We start from the raw sequence: 18,703 nt of genomic DNA on the forward strand, positions 1-18,703 counted from the left end.
AAACACTTGAAAGAGCTGTTTTTAACAGGTATGTTCCTTTCTATCACTGAACAACCTACTTAATGACAAGCAGTGAGGCTTTAAATGCAACCACTCCACGAAACAGAACTGCTATTGGTCACGAAAGCATTATGGCTAGCTAATCCTTGAATCCAAATCCTTGGTTCTGATTCTGTTAGACCTGTCGGCAGCCTTTGACACATTCAACCATCAGATACAACTAGCCACCCTATCGTCGCTAGGGATTTACAGGTACTCCTCTCCAATGTTTCCAAACGGGTCTCTCTGATAGATCCTTTAGGGTGTCATGGAAGGGCACGTTGTCCACAGCTCACCAAATGGTCACTGAGGTCCCTCAGGTATTAGTGCTTGCTCCTTTTCTCCATCTACGCAATTCTATATCCTTAGAACCTATCATACACTGAAGAAAATGATTCATTGAATTTAATAAAAAAAATTTTAAGGTAAGTGGTTCCAATCAATTTATTTAAGCTACATTTAAACAAAAGTTTTATATTTTATTCTACTTTACTAATCTTTTTTGCTTAAATAAATTGATTGCAACCACTTAACTTAAAAAAATTGATTAAATTCAATGAATCATTTTTTTCAGTGTATAGGCACATGGCTTCTCCTACCACTGCTATGCTGTTGACACCCATATCTTTATCTCATTTCACCCGAACGATGCCACCATAGCAGCGGGCATTACAGCCTGCTTAAAACACATCTCGACTTGGATGAAGAAACACCACCTCTAGTTGAACCTAGCTAAGACTGAGCTGCTTCTATTTTTGGCACAACCCAAGATATGGTATGACCTATCAATTTAACTTGGCAACACAACCATAAATCCTTCCAAAACTGCCAAAAACCTCAGTGTAGTCTTTGAGAACAAACTGTCTTTCACTGATTACATTGCAAAGACAGCACAAAAATGCTGATTTGCGTTATACAACATTAGGAAGATACGGCCATTGCTTATGGAGAATGCTGTACAACTCCTGATCCAGGCTCTGGTAATCTCTAAGCATGACTACTGAAATGCTTTTCTTGCTGCTTTCCTGTATGGTCAATCATACCACTCAAATTATTTCAGAACAAAGCAGCTCAGCTTATCTTCCAGAAGCCCAAAAGGGCTCATGTAAACCTGTTTTTCAAGTCATTACTGCTTGCTTACAGAACTTTTACTGCACCAACATACATTTCTACACCCCATCCAGAACGTTGAAGAAAGACGGTGGCCTCAGACCAATATTAGATTTACGCGTTTTGAATCTCGCTCTTGCCAGACGGCCATTCAAAAGGCTCACGGCCAAACGAATCATAGCGCTAATTTGTCCGGGCGTCTGGTTTATATCAGTGGATCTGAAAGACGCTTACTTTCATATCCTGATAGCCCCTAGCCACAGAGCACTTTTGAGATTCGCATTCGGCGGGACAGCATACCAATACAAAGTTCTGCCCTTCGGATTATCTCTGGCACCACGCACGTTTACCATGTTTGCAGATGCTGCGTTCACCCCATCTGAGACAGAGCGGCATCCACATACTGAATTACCTCGTCGACTGGCTTATCCAGCCCAGTAGAAGAGGAAAATTCTCGCGACAGATCTGTTCTTTCCAACGTTTGGAGAACTTAGGGTTTGCTCACCCATACACAGCGGACTGCGTTCCTAGGCATGACATTGAAAGCGAGAGTCCCGCCTCGCGCATGGTTGTCAGCCGCTTTACGATCAAAGTCACGGACAGCTGCATGAGAGCGCTATCGATATGGACATCCCTTCAACTTTTCCCCTTGGGCAAAGAGCTCGGCTCCGTGAGCAGGAGGAAAGTGGTGTCCACGGATGTGTCTGCGATGGGTTGGGGCGTGCACTGCAACGGCGAACCTGCCTTCGGCACGTGGATCAACCACCTTGAGATGTGGGCAGTAATCCTAGCGCTGTAATACTTTCGACCGAAACTCCAACATCATCATGTTTTAGTACGGTCGGACAACATGACTGTGGTCTCATTCATAAACCAGCAGGGAGGGCTGAAGTCCTGCTCCTTATCAAAGCTAGAGCTCCTGTCATCGGCTCACGAGAACGTATGTTCGTTAAAAGCGACTCACGTACCAGGTGTAGCCAACACGGGTGCAGCAAATTCTGATTTAGTCTTAGTCTTTTGAATAACATACCATTTAGTTTTAGTCCTATTTTAGTCATCTGAAATCTTTTAGTCTAGTCTAGTTTTAGTCGACTAAATATAATAAGAGTTTTAGTCTTAGTCTAGTCTAAAGTTTTTTAGTCATTGGAAGTATCCCTCAGTCTGATATGGAATTGTATTAAGGTTTGAATTTGCAATACAGACACAGATTTAATGGTTGTTATAGAAAACACGTATTTTATTTTCTTCTTAATGTCAAAAACACTGACCGTGGCTTTTTCACAAAAGATAATCTCACATAAAATAAGCATAAGACCCGCTCTACCTAAAAAATATACATGGTTCCATAAAAAGATATGCATTCTCCCTAAATGACATGCACACACAGACACACGAACGCACCCACGGCAGACACACAGACAGACACACCCACGCACGAACTTTGTCCAGTCATGTAACAGCACAACATCTACTATAATAGTAACGTTACACATTTCATTCAATTTGAGGACACTGAATATTTATACTCAGTATTAATTCAGACAATCCAATGTAATCAATACAGTTCAGATGTGTATTCCTTTAGTTTCTATGTTATTCCAAGTTTAACAAAAACACGGTTTATCTGATAAAATAACTTTAGCGTGTTGGCTTACCTTCGCATGTATTTCTGGATGAGTCGTCTTTACAGGCAGCCTTGTTGTAGTATTTGAAGTATGACCAGATTAGAAGTTAGCTCTGAAATTTTTGTTGTCAATGAGACATGAGACGGGTGCACTGCAAAACTTTAGTGTGTTGCTAACAGGGGTGATAGTAGAAAAAAATCCTGAGCCTGAACTTTTTTCCCTGGGAGGTAAGCGGGCCCCTAAGCCAAGACATATGCCCTGATCAACACAATTGTCAAGCGGGATCCAGGGGTGTGCTCCCCTGGGAGAATATTTTGATAAATAGTCAGACATGTTTATATATTTATATTCACAAAAGTCACCAGAATCTATAATTTAAGCCTTAAATGATAGATTCTGGTGACTTTTGTGAATATAAATATATAAACATGTCTGAGACGAACAAACCCAATGCAAGCCAATAGCACCTTTTTGTAGAGCAGAGCTCCTGGGCCTGGTAGGCCTGTTCATAAAGGGATAGTTCACCCAAAAATGAAAATTCTGTTATCATCAACTCAATCTCATGTTGTTACAAACCACCATAAATTGCTTTATTCTGATGAACACAAACGAAGATATTTTGAGTAATGTTTGTAACCAAACTGTTCATGTACCCCATTGACTTCCACCATGGTAGGAAAAAAGAATACTAAGGAAGTGATTGGGGTCAATGAACGGTTTGGTTACAAATATTTCTCAAAATATCTTCGTGTTCATCAGAACAAAGCAATTTATGTGGGTTTGTAACAAAATGAGATTGAGTAAATGATGACAGAATTTTCATTTTTGGGTGAACTATCCCTTTAATCCATCCCTGCTTTTAACTAGTCACTTACCTGCATACTTATTGCTTGTATAGCATACCAAGAAAGGTCAGTGGGTGGGAATTATAATACTCCAAAGTAAACTAGGATTTGATTAGTAGCTTAACCATTCACTTAAGGGCACGAACAAGTAAATATTAATTTTTCTGCAAAATATGCACCTTTAATTTTAAATTTTTTACAGTGCATTTACAGTGCAAAAAACTGTATGTTATACAACACTCAATTTTTTTTATTCAAAAAAATTTGCTATAAGAGAACAAAAATTAGCAATAATTTAAAGTGCTTCAAGAACTGAAAAACAGTGAGAAATAAATAAAAATAAGCAAATACAGTTTACTACAGAAAACATTAGTGCTGAGGCATTTGCAAAATTAACCTTTTTGCTGGCAAGGTGCTGTGTTTTCACACTGCCTGCATCCTCATCATAAAATCGGACCAGTACATTTAAAATCTTATCCATGCTTTTGTCCGTTGCCTCATCAATGTTAAGTGAAAACATGGTATTCTTCAGCTTGTCGGACAAATTTCTTTTAAATTCTGGCGCGATGCCGTGTGTAATGAGATAACCCGCATGCTGCCTCGAGACAGACAGATGCGTCAGAGCGAGTTTATCCTCCGCTAATTTCTTACACAAAGTGACGAGTGGATGAGCGATTGTAAACGACAGATCAAACTCGGCAATGAAGGAGCACAAGCGAATTTTTAAATCAGCCACGCGATCGGTCATTGAGGGTCGGATATCTGCTGTGGCTGTTGCCCCCGGTAAACGTGACGTGTGTTTAATTGCTCTGACAGCTGCTTGATGACTAGGGTCTAACTCGTGCCGTGGCAGCACTTTTTTCCCGCTAGTGCCATATAATATTTTCCTTGCGCACAAAGTGCAGAAACATGCTCCTGGTTGCCGGAGTTTTTGACACCAGCTTCCAAAGGGCTTTTCGTCTCTACCCACCTCCTCTATCCAAGACCAGCGCCATTTATTCTTTATACCCTTATCGACAAGTTTGGTGTCTTCTCCTGGCTTCATAAAGTTGCACTCCATGACTTTGGTTACGTTTCGCGTTGCCAGTGTGGGAAACACATTCGTAGTGTATGGGAAAACAAAACAAATTTGCACGTGGACTGGAGTGACTGCTGAATCAATCTGATTGGCCAAAACCCAAGACCAGCCCCTACCCTATTACCGATTGGCTGAAGTAGGCCTACTGGTGTGGTTTAAAGTGAAAGCACCTCTCAGATCACGCAAACTCGAACTTTTTTTTGCAGACACGTCTTTACGCCGGAAATCCGGCGTGGCGCCGGAGCGCTATCAGGCATGTGCTAACGTGCGAAGTCAACTGACATCAGCCAAAGCTAGATAACTAAGACTGTACAACTAAATATAATGTAAACAACCTGTTGTGGAAACAAACTTTGCAACGGGTTTTTATAATGCCTCTGCTGCATGCATAGATCAACCTACCCTCAAAGATTCGCTCTGATTGGATTTCTTCCCATCTTGGCCCACAAAATGAGTAGCTCTGTTTGGATCTCTTCTCCATTCGTCCCTCCCTAACAGTTTCGTCTTATTTTAATTCGTTGACTAAAGTGTCAGTTATATTTTGTTACAGTCTTCGTCATCATATCTGACTTTTATTTCGTTTTTATTTAGTTTTGTCCGTGAAAATGGTTCGTTGATAAATATTTTTCGTCATCGTCTTCGTCAACGAAATTAACACTGGTACAGACATTCTCTCGCGCAATGGTACACCGCCGGGTGAATGGAGGCTGTATCCTCAGACGGTCGAGAGAATTTGGACCGGCTTTGGCCGAGCAAAATCTATCTATTTGCCTCAGAAGGGAACGCGCACTGCCCGACGTTCTTCTTGAAACACCGCTTTGCCCTGTCTCAAACATGGCCAGCGTGTCTACTGTAAATTTTTCCCCCGGTGGCCCTGCTACCACAGGTCCTTCAGAGGATCAGAGAGGAGAAGTGCATCGCCCTGCTGATCGCCCCGCCACCGTGGCTCCCCGACCTATGGCAGCTGAAGACGTCAGCACCATGGCCGATACCGCTGAGAAAAGACCTCCTCTCTCAAGCGAGGGACAATATGGCATTCGCAGCCAAAGTTATGGAGCCTTCATCTATGGTCTCTGAATGGCAACCCCCACGCCTTTCAGGACGAGTGTAAGACACCTTAACCGAACCTAGGGACCATCTACCAGGGACCTTTACCCTCAAAAATTGTCTATTTTCTCTAACTGGTGCACAGTGAAAAGCTTAAACCCAGAGATCTGTAATGTGGAACATGTTCTCTCCTTCCTACAGGAGATGATGGACGACGGTCGAGGACCCTCTAAGCTAGTGATGCACCGAAATGAAAATTCTTGGCCGAAACCAAAAACCGAAAAAAGGAAACCAAGGCCGAAAAACCGAAACCGAAACACCGAAATAAATTATTATGCCAATTATTAGTACAATTGCATTTATGGCTATCATTGTGTGCTAAATTTACTAGGGGTGTGTGACGGATAAAAAACTACATGCATCATCTACATGGGTTCGGGTGGTTTCTCTACTTGCCATCCCGTCGGTGGATGGCGAACAACCCCCGAACACTTTCTGCCCCGTTAGAGCATTGAGAATTTACACGAACCGTAACTCATAGGTATGCACCGGCTTATGCCTCCCTCAATGAGCTTTGTCCCATTGGTGTTAGAGCATACTCTATGTGAGGTTTGGCTTCATCATGGGCTTGGTCTACATGGATATCTATCTTTGACATTCGCAACCCTGGTTCCCTGAAATAACGGGAACGAGCATTGCTTAGCTGGCCGTGCTACAAACGCCTTTGCAGCGAGTGTTATTCGACTGCACGCTTCAGTTGAATAATAGTAAGCTCAGAACAGTCTCTCCCGGACTTATAAAGGGCGTAAGCCATGCCCCTGTTGCGGGCTCGAACGCCATTGGTTTTTAATTTTTACAGACGTTAACCAATAGGCTTCAATCATGGAGTAAACAGGAGCTTCCCCAATAGCGTCAACAACTGACGCAATGCTCAGTCCCGTTATTTCAGGGAACCAGGGTTACGTGAGTAACCTTATTGTCTTCTTGTTAATTTTAAGTAACATTTTTAAAAGTGTATGCAAAAAAGGTGCATATATATATGAAGTAAATCCAACACATCATTTTTAGTGACAAATACAAACATGCAATTACTTTAAAAATGGGTTAATATCAAAATCCTCATTCAACCCTAAAGGTGACAGAGTTCTTAAAGAATAGATCCAAAAACATTCTCTCTGTAATAATTTCTTCTCATAATCTTCTACTTTTTTGTTACCTTTTCTATACCAATATACTGTAGAACACTAATATTATGGCCCATTTGTCTAAAATGAGACGCTATGGGACTGCGCATATCTCCAGTCCTAATGTTACTGCGATGATCGCAAATACGATTGCGTAATTGTATGGATGTTTTACCCACATAAATAAATAACATGAGTTGAGGCACAAGTAATAGTGTCCCACATCGGAATATCACGACCAGTACGTGCATGACGATTTACATTTACAAGGTAAATATTGCTTAATTTCATGGTGTTTTACCATTTGTTGTAAAATTGTGGACCTATTTTTCCGAACACATCACATTCCTACATTCTTCCGCTGAGAGCTTGAATAATAGACACTCCAGCCCAGTTGGTGGTGATAATCCACCTTTGGACAAAAAACTACGATAAAACCTGTTGGAAAGCATCTTTTGCAGCGATTTTTGTGTGAGCATATCAGTGAACACCCCTGACCACTTGGTGAGTTTCACGTCTTTGTAAACGAAAGTTTAATGCATTTTACAGGGAACTTCACTGCGACCAAAATGGTCGCATATGCGACCTTTTGAACTGCCGTTGCGACCCTAATTTTTAATGGGTCGCAAATGTGCTACCTAATGTTTTGGACAATATGCTATGATTTACTATGAGCATTTATTAAAACAGAAATGTGGATTTTAAGAATACGTTTTATAACGTGCTCTGAGCCTTCAACACGTTGGCTTCATTTTGCATGAAAGGATCGTGTCTCTCCCTATTTGAGTGTGCGTTCGCGTGCTCTCTGTTTCTCAATGAATTGGGTGAGACATGAAGCAAGCTCAGTGTCTTCCATGTTTCTAATCTTGAGCAGAGGTCTTTCTTAACTGAGGACGCGGGACCCGTATGGTTCCGGGTTTATATTTTAAATGGTCAGTCCGGTCCGGTTAGGTCCTAGTTTAATTACTTTGGGTCCCTGATTAATATTGTGTGTATAACCCGAGTCGATCAGAAACGGCCTTGAGCGCTACCGCGCTAAAGCTTGAGTGAAGTTTCAGTGCATCCTGCTGCATTTTCTTTCTCACATTTTTTTAATAATCTTATTAATAAACCATATCTTTTCTAAAACCATATCCATATTAGGTTTACACAGAGATTGTAGCAAAAAAGCAGTTCTAATGTCAAGGCCATTGCACTGAACGAGCAAAGCTTAAGCTGACCCGGAATATAAAAAACGCAAAGCAATGTAAAGTCTGTCACCGGGACAGCAAGTAGACTTTTAAATCTGAAATAATGAGTGGATTAAGCTTTTTAAAATGGCAAGAGAGAAATAGAAAGATAGAGCAGAAGCAGTAAAAGTGCCTATCTAATAAAAATTTTAATCATTATAACATCAGTCACATTTATAATCTATAGACCTGCAATGTCTATTAATATACTATACATAGTATTGTATTATATTGATTTTGATAAAAGGGGTCTAATTGCTTCATATATCAGTGCAAAAACAGTAAGGGGCGGTTTCCCGGACAGGGATTAGACTAGTTCCCAGGCTTAAACACTTTAAGAGCTCTCCAAACTGAAAACAACTTGCACTTACATATCTTAAAATACATCAGTACCCTTTGTTTTACCCATAGACTGTAAAAAAGATGGACGACGCCTGTTCGCTCTCTTCCATTGGTGAAAAGTGAAGCCGCCAGTTGCCCGATATGGCGCTGACATCTTGGGTCTTGAGTCTGCGCAATAGCGATTTCGGGACCAGTCATGCGCAGTAGTGAGCAGGAAGGGAAGGCGCGAAGTCAAAACCCCGCCCTCGCTCTCGTAGAATGCGCATATCACACGATATCACAGCTGTCAATCATGACGTGACACCACCATTTTTATATCATTAAACACAAACCTATTTTAAAAACAAACATTTAATTTAACATCAGCGTGATAAAAACTACAGTACATGACAGAAACCAGCTTCGGAAAAAAGATAATTGAAGTGTAATTAATTTTTTTAGTTGGTCTCAATTCCCATTGAATAACATGGGGAGGCGGGCTTTATGACCTATACTGGGACCGGTCACTGGGGGGCGATCGAGACGTTTTGGCTTCACTTTTCAGGGCTTGTGCGGCACGCTTGGTTTTACCTCAAAATGCACACAGGTAATGTTTTTAGTAAGGCATGTTTGTTAAAACTAGTTATATTTCCTAATTAAACTAAGGCCTAGTCCTGGATTAAGCTAATCCTGGTCCGGGAAACTGCCCCTTAGTGTTTCTGTGGTGATTTGACAAACAGTGTCAGCTTTGTTAATGGCAAAGAAAGTTTGGGGTGGTTAGATTAATGAAATATAATGTGAAATTAATATTAATTTTCAATAAATCAGTATTGTATTGTGTTGTGTCACACATTATTAGTTCTTCGTCACATGTATAGTAGACCATTATTTGTCAGTGGGTAATGTTTGCCCTTTTCACCGGCTACCACCACCAAGTAAATTTCAGATCTGTGGGAAACACTGCAACGTTTAAGAAAACAAGAAGGCATGTGGTTTAAAAGATGGCAAGTAAAATAAAAAGCATATCTGTATGCAATACAGTTTCATTATTGTTCATTATTATCCAGAGCGCCTTAATATAACTTGAAAAAAATATGTGCGACCAAATCATATTTTGCGCCAGTAACTGAAAAAGTTGGTAGCGCAAGTGCCACCAGTCGAACAGGTTAGTGTAGTTCCCTGTTTTAGGAAGGATTGTTCCTGTGCACCTATAAAGCCATTATAGAGGTGGGAGGTGATCATCGTTTTGATGTCTAGAGTCACATTTAAAGAATCATAATAGAAAGGTCGTAATTTTTTTAAGGTGGTTTCACTGTAAGTTTGACAAAGGAGAAATTTGTCCAAAATCAAATGGCCGGTTGACATGGACACGGCGGTCATTATCATAACTCCACCCGTTCGACTCGTTTTAATAAGGTAGTAAAGATATTAACTCCTCTCAGCATTGGATTAAGACCGGATCTCGCAAATACAATAGGGAGCGTCACATTTCCGTCTGATGTCAGAGGTATGCAGGCCAACCACAATGTACAGGTTAGCTGGCCAATCGGAGGACAATGCGCTTTTCAGAGCGAAGAGCTTTGTACAAAATTATCGCGTTTCAATGAGGCAGAGCATAGAGGAGCAACAATAATGTAGGGTATGTGGAAACTAATGTGTTTTTTGAAGCATAAAACACTCTTTAAAGGCTCTTTAAACACTTTGTACAGAGCACATCCGAAAGGGAATCATACCTGGTATTTTGGTGACCTCACGCAGAAGTTCAAAAAGTAGCTCAAGAGTAGGCGCCTGGTGCTGACGGGGACAGTTTGACACGGCTGCCGTCAGCTGCTCCAACAAAAGAATCCATACTTGTATCAGACCTGCACATACATATATAAAAATCACAACACTTCAAGTCTCTGTATATTAAATGGCTAAAAAATACACTAAGGCTGGGCTATACAATTAAATTCCTGGATGGCAACATCCTAGTCAGCAGGCCCGGGTTGGGTAATCGAGAGAACTGGGAGAATTCCCGGTGGGCCGCTTCACTTTTGGGCTCACTTTTCGAGGTTTTTTTTACATTTGTTACGTTGGTTAGTTTATCTTCTCTTAAATAACACTGTATACATTATTTGTTGAACCATGGAATTGATAAAAACTACACAAAAGTTAGTGCTGAACTGTTGCTCTATTATCCAATTTGGCAAAAGTGCCAATTTGGAATTCCACCATGGAAAAAGTAGGCCGGTCTTGGCCTGATACGCCCGGGCTAAAAAATGGCCCCACTCTGGCCCTGCTAGTTAGTTTAGTGAAACCCTAAATAAATCCAATGTTAAACAATATTACATAGGGCTCTGGAATCCTTGATTCTGATTGGATAGTCACAACTTTTTTTTTCCGAGATAATATCCGCCTAAAAATTAATAGCACATCCTCATCTGGGCACTGCAGGTCATCGTGACAGGTGTGGTTTAATACAAAAATATTTGGCACAAATATGCATAATTAATAACATATGATAGTTTTGTAGAAATGATTAAACCAAATGCATGCTTGGCTTGTTTGGACTTTGAAATGTCTGCCTATATCAATAGCTGATCATTTGTGTGTGTTTTTTTTGCCAAGGACAGTTTTGCTATAACTATAACTCAATTTTTACAATTACAATTTTTACTTATATATAGCCTAAAGGTAAGTAAATGATTAGACAACTTAAAGTGAGCAGTTCCTTTAAAGTAACAATTACAGAAGCACAAGGAGCATCATGCTCTCTTTACACTGAAATGTGAGAAAGATGTTGTAAAAAGTCACCTGTGTCATCGTCAAACTCAGCTAAAACACAGTCCATGCCATCCTCACTGCTCACAGACCGCTCCTGGGCTCTCATGGGGAGACTGGCCAGTCTTGCACCCAAGAACACTGGCTTAGAAGGCATCCTGTAGATTTTGGCCAGCAGCTGGACAAATTCAAAATAATACAGTTAATAAAACAATAAGACACCAAACTACATCATATTTTTTAATGCCAATATTAAAACCAATTTCTAAAAAAAAAGTGAAGTTTGAGACTACGAAATTTATTTCTGAACCTTTCAGTCTAAAACTAACTTAAAACTTTACATAATACCCCTTTTAAAAAGTATCAACAGAATAAAACAAGTTTCTCACAGGGATAGAGGTGTTACAGTCCAAGGACAGTTCAATGGACAATGGATTTTAAAAAGATTAACATTTTGGAGATTTTTATTCCTGACAGTAGAACATGGCAAAGAAGTTGTCTCTTCTTTATTTAAATTACAGATTTGGTATAGGATCAATTACATTCTGGTTCCCTAATGAGTGATGACAAGAAGAGATCCACCAAGGGATACAGAAATGTAAACATAATTTAATTTAATTTAATTACTGTACTATTATAGTTCAACTAAAATGTTATTAATTGTAATCCTAGCAGGGAAAGCTTGTTCTCTCTTTCCCAACGAGAAGCCCTGCCTTGGTTTTCAATCCTTAGGTCATCAATTCATCTTGCATACCTGTGAACATTTTCTCAAATAGTCCAGGGCAGGCAGGCAAAGATCGGTAGAGCTGTATCCACTGACATGAACACAATCTCCAATTTCCTTATAATCCACTTCTCCTATAAATAAACACTCAGTCTGCGTTAAATGTTTTCTGTAAGCTGCTTTTCAACAAAGCACATTGTGAAAGTGTTATAGAAAAAAAACCTGAATTGAAATGATAAACTACATCATTTTAAGAAAGATCAATAACCAGTGATGCTATTTACATACATATTATCAAGGCATATTCTGTTTAAATGAGCACAGACAAAACGTTTTAGTTTTTCGAAAAGTTTTTCACTTCTATCGCTACATTTCAGATTAACTGTGATAATTTTTTTTATAAAAGTTATATTATGCAATTTTTTTTTTTGAAGTTATTATTTTGTTTTAAAGGTGTCCAATATGTTTTCATGGTTGATTGTTAAAACAAAAATCACTATTTTTCATATATTTTACATTATTAAAACAGGTCTCTAACGGTCTGTTACTTAGGGACTGTGTTAAACCTCTTCTTCAGAGCTTAGAGCAGGGGTTTTCAAACTTGATGTCAAGCACCCCTTAATATGATGAACGTTTTGTGAGCAACCCCTACCTAAAATTTATATCAAGTTAGCTATTTTTATTTTTAAGCTGAACAAATATAATTGGCTATACATGTTCAATTCAAACTTATTTGTGCTGCAGCAACTTTGACAATAAATATTGTTTCATAGCAGTTTTACAAAGAATACTGCTTTACAAACCAGGAAAAACACTATAAACATGCAAAGCAAATGCAGTATAAACTATTTTGGAATGCATTTATTAAGAAATTGGAGACAAAACCTAAAATAAAAAGAAGAACAATTTGACATCTCCAATTCACCTAACCTGCATTTTTAAGATGGCGATTAACCAGTTCTCGCCATGAATATAGCCGAAGATGCTGAAATGGTGTTAAGAATAAATAAACTGGTTTATCTATTCCAGTTATTCAAATCAAAACAAATATTATTGCTATATCGTACAATACCATTTTAAAGAATTTTGATTCAATCTTTGTTACAACAGTTTTGGAAAAGAATGTCTTTGTTCTGATGAACCTGAAGGAAGATACCTTGAGGAATGTTTGTAACCAATCCGATTGTGGACCCCATTTACTTCCATAGTAGGAAAAAAGAATACTATGGAAGTAATGTGGTAAACAAAACAGGGGCCGGATTCACGAAAACATTCTTAAGACAAAAAATAAGAAAGTTCTTAAGATAAATTATAAGAAGTGCGTAAGAATGTTTCTAAGTGCAATTCTCAAACATTTCTTAAGAAGTTTTAAAAAAATTTCTTAAGAACATCTTAAAATTGTGTCTTAAGAATAAAATGACAAGCTTTTAAATGAATTAAGATACCCTGCTAATGAGGTAACAATACACTTATCCATTAATCTTTTCACTACCTTGCGATCATTAACGCGATACAAACGAGTGATGCATTTAGACTACTACAGGATGTTATTCGCTGTTGTAACAGAGGCCAGCTAGTATTAAGGCGGTGCGTAAATATAATTCCATAATGTCCCAATCAGTTCGTCATGCGGGTCGAGCGCTCTGGGTGTGCGTGCTTCACTCTCCGTGCCCACGGCTTCGTCTCCGGCGCTCACGCGTCAAGAGACGGACGCGGAGGGTGAAGCCTGCCCGCGGTTTCGGAGCGCTTGACTCGCATGACGGAGCGATTACCGGTTCGCCTCCCGCTTAGAGCGAGTTTTAGCTGTTAAGTCATTTCACAATGAATGTAGGCTATTACGGCGGAAGTTAAATGATTGCTAATATTATCACTAATACTTATTTGTGTTTCATGACATATTACTGAGTAAGCCATTCATTACATGAGTGTGGAATTCCTCTTTAAACTAATCTATGTGAAATAAACTGATTAAATTGCCATTTCAGACTACAAAATACAACATGTCACATTTAAAACAATCACATTAACTTATAAAACATATTTAAGATGTTATTTAAGACAGTTCATTTTTCGAGAATTGGAATTCTTCTTAAGTTTTTTCTTAAGAACATACTTAAGGGAAAAAATAAGAACTTTCTTAAGAAGCTTTTTTGAGAATACAAAATATTCTTCCATTTTTTCTCAAGCTTGAATTTAAGATAAAAATGGCAGTTAAGAAGATTTTTCTTCTTAAGAATGTTTTGTGAATCTGGCCCCAGTTTCTCAAAACATCTTTCTTCGTGTTCATCACAACAAAGAAATTTATATGGGTTTGTAACAACATGAGAGTGAGTAAATTATGACAAAAGTTTAATTTTTGGGTGACCTAACCTTTAAAGCTAATATATTAATACAAAAATAAATGAATAATTTGGATTTCATGGGGGCTTTACCGTGACCAATTTTCTCAAATGATTTGACCTTTAATACAAGCAAAAAATATTGTTTATATAGTATAAAAGATTAGAGCTCACCTAAACCCTTCACAAACTTCATAAGGCACATAATGTAGTCAGTCGCTGCATTAGCAAACACCTGAATGTTGTCAGTGTTGATAAAGGCTTCAAAGACATCAAATACAGGTGCCTGTGACTTCCCTGGGTTCATGTAAAACACAATTAAACAATAAATTAATTTTTATGTAAACCAATGATCAGCAGATTCATTCAGTAATTCATTTCTTAAACCCTGTTTATGTTGGTAATATTCACCTATTTATATTTATATAATGAAGATATGACAGGAAACTATTATATTAATGTATATATTCATTCAGACTATTAGACCTCATTAATGATGAATATTTAATATAACCTTGCACACAAAATGAAACTTTATAAAGCCTTACCCCCGGTTTCAGAGAAAATGCTTAAGGCTAGTCCTAGACTAAGACACATGTTTGAGCTGTCTCACCTTAAAATAACTTGTACTGACAGATCTTAAAATATGCCAGTGCTATTGATTGATTTGTTTCAATATACATAGCAGCAACATCTTTTCTAAGGCAGGGCCTGGTCTAGGGGGGCATTGTCCCCCCAGATTTTTCTTTTTCTTCTGGCATACTATATAGGAGATATAAATGATATAAGATGGTTATACAGTAAATATAAAGTATTGTAACAGCTGAGCATCGCGTGCAGTTTTAAAATCAAATTTTAGCTGTTTTGTCATCGTCATTTCTCAGCTCATTCAGCTTGCATTTAAAAAACTTCACATGCTAAAATCTACAGACTCTTAAGTGCAGGAGAATCTTTCACTCCGCAAGGTCATTGTAAGGTAAAACGTTGTATTTTATAATGTTGCGTTGTATTATAATACCTAATTTGCTGTGTTATGAACAAAGCAGTTTGATTTATCGTTGGGTTTCATCGCAAATCACACTTACAGTATTTTAGGGCTCGTGCTTTTGTCTGGTGCTGTTATCGGCAAATCTTTGACGAATATGTCATGCATGTCAAATTGCTTTCATGATGTTTCAATATAGATTATTTAAAGCGTTGTGCTTTGTTGTGATAGTTGAGGTTGCTGCAGCAGCATGTATGATAGGGTCAGGAATTAATGAAAATATAGCTTATCGCATTGAAAATGCATTATTTTTAAATGAAGAAAATGTTTGAGAAGTGGAAATAAAGTGCCTAACAAGTGTTTATTAAGAATAAAGGCATATATTGGGTAGGGGTTGGTATAGGGATGCCTTTAATTTATAAGTGAAATAATAGATTAAATGCAGTGTACACATTAATAAAATATAGCTATATGTAAAGCTTTGCATTCATATCATCTGCTTGCCTGATTTCATTAACTGTGACTTAATGTGTAAAACTACATTAAGGGTAATCATTATAACTAGAGCTGGCAAAAAAAATCGCCTGCGATTTTCATGCATGTCTCATCAGTAAAGCCGGTTCGGCGATTAGTAGTAAATCGCCATCACCTGCTTTCAGATGGAGCAGCATATATTACACAGAGCTGTATTTCACCAAGAAGCTAGGCAAAATCGCATTCATAATCGAAGACGATTTTCCACGATTATGAACGCGATTTTGCTAATTATAACATTATTAATCATTATAAATCAAATTTTCTCTTTTAAAATTTGAACGTGCAAAAGGACATATAAATGGCCCTTTATTATAAGACATATGCAAAATAATATTGGATTGAAATATCCATCATTTTAGTGTATGAATCATTTAAGTCGATAAATGGCTGCCCACCCAAAAATCCTGACTGCCCCCCCCCAGTCCAACAAGCCTAGTACCGGGCATGTTCTAAGGCATGTTTATAAAAGACCCCTTAAACATCTTAATTGAACTAAGGCCTAGTCCTGGCTTTAGCTAAGCCTTGTCTGTGAAACCGGTCCTTAAGAGTTTAAATGATCCTGCTTTGCGTCATCAACAAAAGTAGAACACATACAAGTGTATATGAAGAGTTTGGTTCCAAAAAAATTATTTACTGCCAAAATCAGTATTATATTAGGTCAGTATTTAAAAGTAAATTATAAATTTTATGCAAAATACAATATCCGCCGTGTTATTCTGTCATTTTTTCTCCCTTTTTCCCAAAACGCAATAAGTGGCACTCCACCTTCTCTGCAGAATGCAATAAATCCGCTCCACATATTACAGCGCACCATTCCACGCAATGTAAACAAACAATGGCGGCGCGTTGAGTAAACGGAATCCTAGTTTTCCTCATCTACTTTGTACTTCATGATCAACAAACAAACAAAAACAAAATAATACTTTAATGGCATTGATAAACCTGTGATGGTTTTCCGTGACTGGAAAGAAATGTAAGCCATCAAAATCTAATAATTTACGCAAGAGGCACTCAGGAGACGGGTGTTTGTTCACCCGACAGCATCAAGTTTGTGTAATGCTAACACATTGACCCCAGGGGAAAACTTTCCATCATTTTACTCAGTCAACGAAAATCGAGCAGGACCAAAACATTTTACAGCTGATTGCTGTGAAAAATGTTAAGCGACGACGTCAAGTATAACCGCACTAATGACAGTGTTCTTAATATGACAAAGTAAGTTAAGTGTTTTGGTTAATGTCATAAATGTCTTTTTTAATTAGTGTATACCACTGTTCAACTAAATAAATATTACATGGCAAAGATGAATGCACATTTATATATTGATTCAATAGATTTATAGCATTTTGAAAAAAAAAACTTGAACATGAATTTATTGCATTTTGCGGAAAAATAATAAGTTTTTATAATAAATCTTTGAAAATCAAGTTATGGATCTGAATTTTTTATGTTTTTATAACCTAAAGATGCTATGTGAAAGTTTGTAACAGAAAATTGTGTTTTTCATCTTGTCACTTTCTTGGTATAGAAAACACAATTTTACCGAAATTAGTCAAAATCGATTTATTGCGTTTTGGAACCAAACTCTTCATATATAGTATGACACATATCAATATATACAGTAGTGTGAAAAGTGTAAGCCCCCCTCCAGATTTCTTAAGTTTTTACATGTTTGTCACACATCAATGTTTCAGATCATCAAACCAACTTAAATAATAGTCAAAAATAACACAAGTTAACAGTTTTAACAGCCACAGTTTCATGAGTTAAGGTCAGTGTTCATGACTTCACCATAAGAAAGAGACTGGGCAAAAACGTCCTGCATGTCAGAGTTCTAAGACAAAAAACGCTGCTGAGCAAAACTAACATAAAGGCTCAACTCAGTTTTGCCAGAAAACATCTTGATGATCCTCAAGACTTTTGGGAAAATATTTTGTGGACTGACGAGGCAAAAGTTGAACTTTTTGGAAGGTGGGTGTCCCATTACATTTGGCGTAAAAGTAACACCGCATTTCAGAAAAGAACATCATACCAACAGGGCAAAATATGGTGGTGGTGGTGTGATGTTCTGGGGCTGTTTCACTGCTTCAGGACCTGGAAGAATTGCTATACATGGAACCATGAATTCTGTTGTCTACCTAAAATCCTGAATGACAATGTCCGGCATCTTTTTGTGACCTCAAGCTTAAGCGATCTTGAGTTTTGGAGCAGGACAATAATCCAAAACACACCAGCAAGTCCACGTCTTAATGGCTGAAGAAAAAAAAATAAAGACTTTGGAGTGGCCTAGTCAAAGGCCTGACCTGAATCCTATTGAGATGCTATGGCATGACCTTAAAAAAAATGTATGCTCAAAAAACCCTCCAATGTGGCTGAATTACAATAATTTTGCAAAGATGAGTAGGTCAAAATTCCTCCACAGCGCTGTAACAGACTGGTTGCCGCAGTTTGTCGCAAACGCTTGATTACAGTTGTTGGTGCTAAGCGTGTCCCAACCCGTGATTAGGTTTAGGGGGCAAGCACTTTTCACACAGGGCCATGTGGGTTTGGATTTTGTTTTCCCTTAATAATAAAAACCTTAATTTAAAAACTACATGTTGTGTTTACTTGCATAATTTTTGATTAATATTTAAATTTGTTTCATGATCTGAAACACCAAAGTGTGACAAACATGTAAAAAAATTAGGAAGAGGGCCAACACCTTTTCACACCACTGTATACATCAAGATTATAAATGAGGAGGCCTGTCAACTGATGCTTCTTGTGTGTTCAGCTTTGTTCAGTGCAATGGTATCTAATAAAGCTGTTCACATCTGCCATAGACACGGTGTACAGAAATTATTCAAACAAAGTTTAAATGGAGCCTGTAGACTGCAG

At 38.2% G+C, this 18,703-nt stretch overlaps 1 protein-coding gene across 4 annotated transcripts in view; it reads right to left on the minus strand.

Annotated features, from left to right (window-relative positions):
• The window catches only part of arfgef3 (ARFGEF family member 3), a 116,321-nt gene that overhangs the window by 40,600 nt on the left and 57,018 nt on the right, over positions 1–18,703 (minus strand). For all 4 annotated transcript variants that reach the window (XM_073872789.1, XM_073872787.1, XM_073872790.1 and 1 more), the window contains exons 24-27: positions 14,479–14,601; positions 11,996–12,099; positions 11,275–11,419; positions 10,212–10,340 (exon numbers count right to left, since the gene is read on the minus strand). In XM_073872789.1, the coding sequence (XP_073728890.1) occupies positions 10,212–10,340; positions 11,275–11,419; positions 11,996–12,099; positions 14,479–14,601 (501 nt within the window). The remainder of the gene's footprint in view (positions 1–10,211; positions 10,341–11,274; positions 11,420–11,995; positions 12,100–14,478; positions 14,602–18,703) is intronic.

This window comes from Misgurnus anguillicaudatus, chromosome 11 (genome assembly GCF_027580225.2).
Source record: "Misgurnus anguillicaudatus chromosome 11, ASM2758022v2, whole genome shotgun sequence".
NCBI classification, from domain to species: domain Eukaryota; kingdom Metazoa; phylum Chordata; class Actinopteri; order Cypriniformes; family Cobitidae; genus Misgurnus; species Misgurnus anguillicaudatus.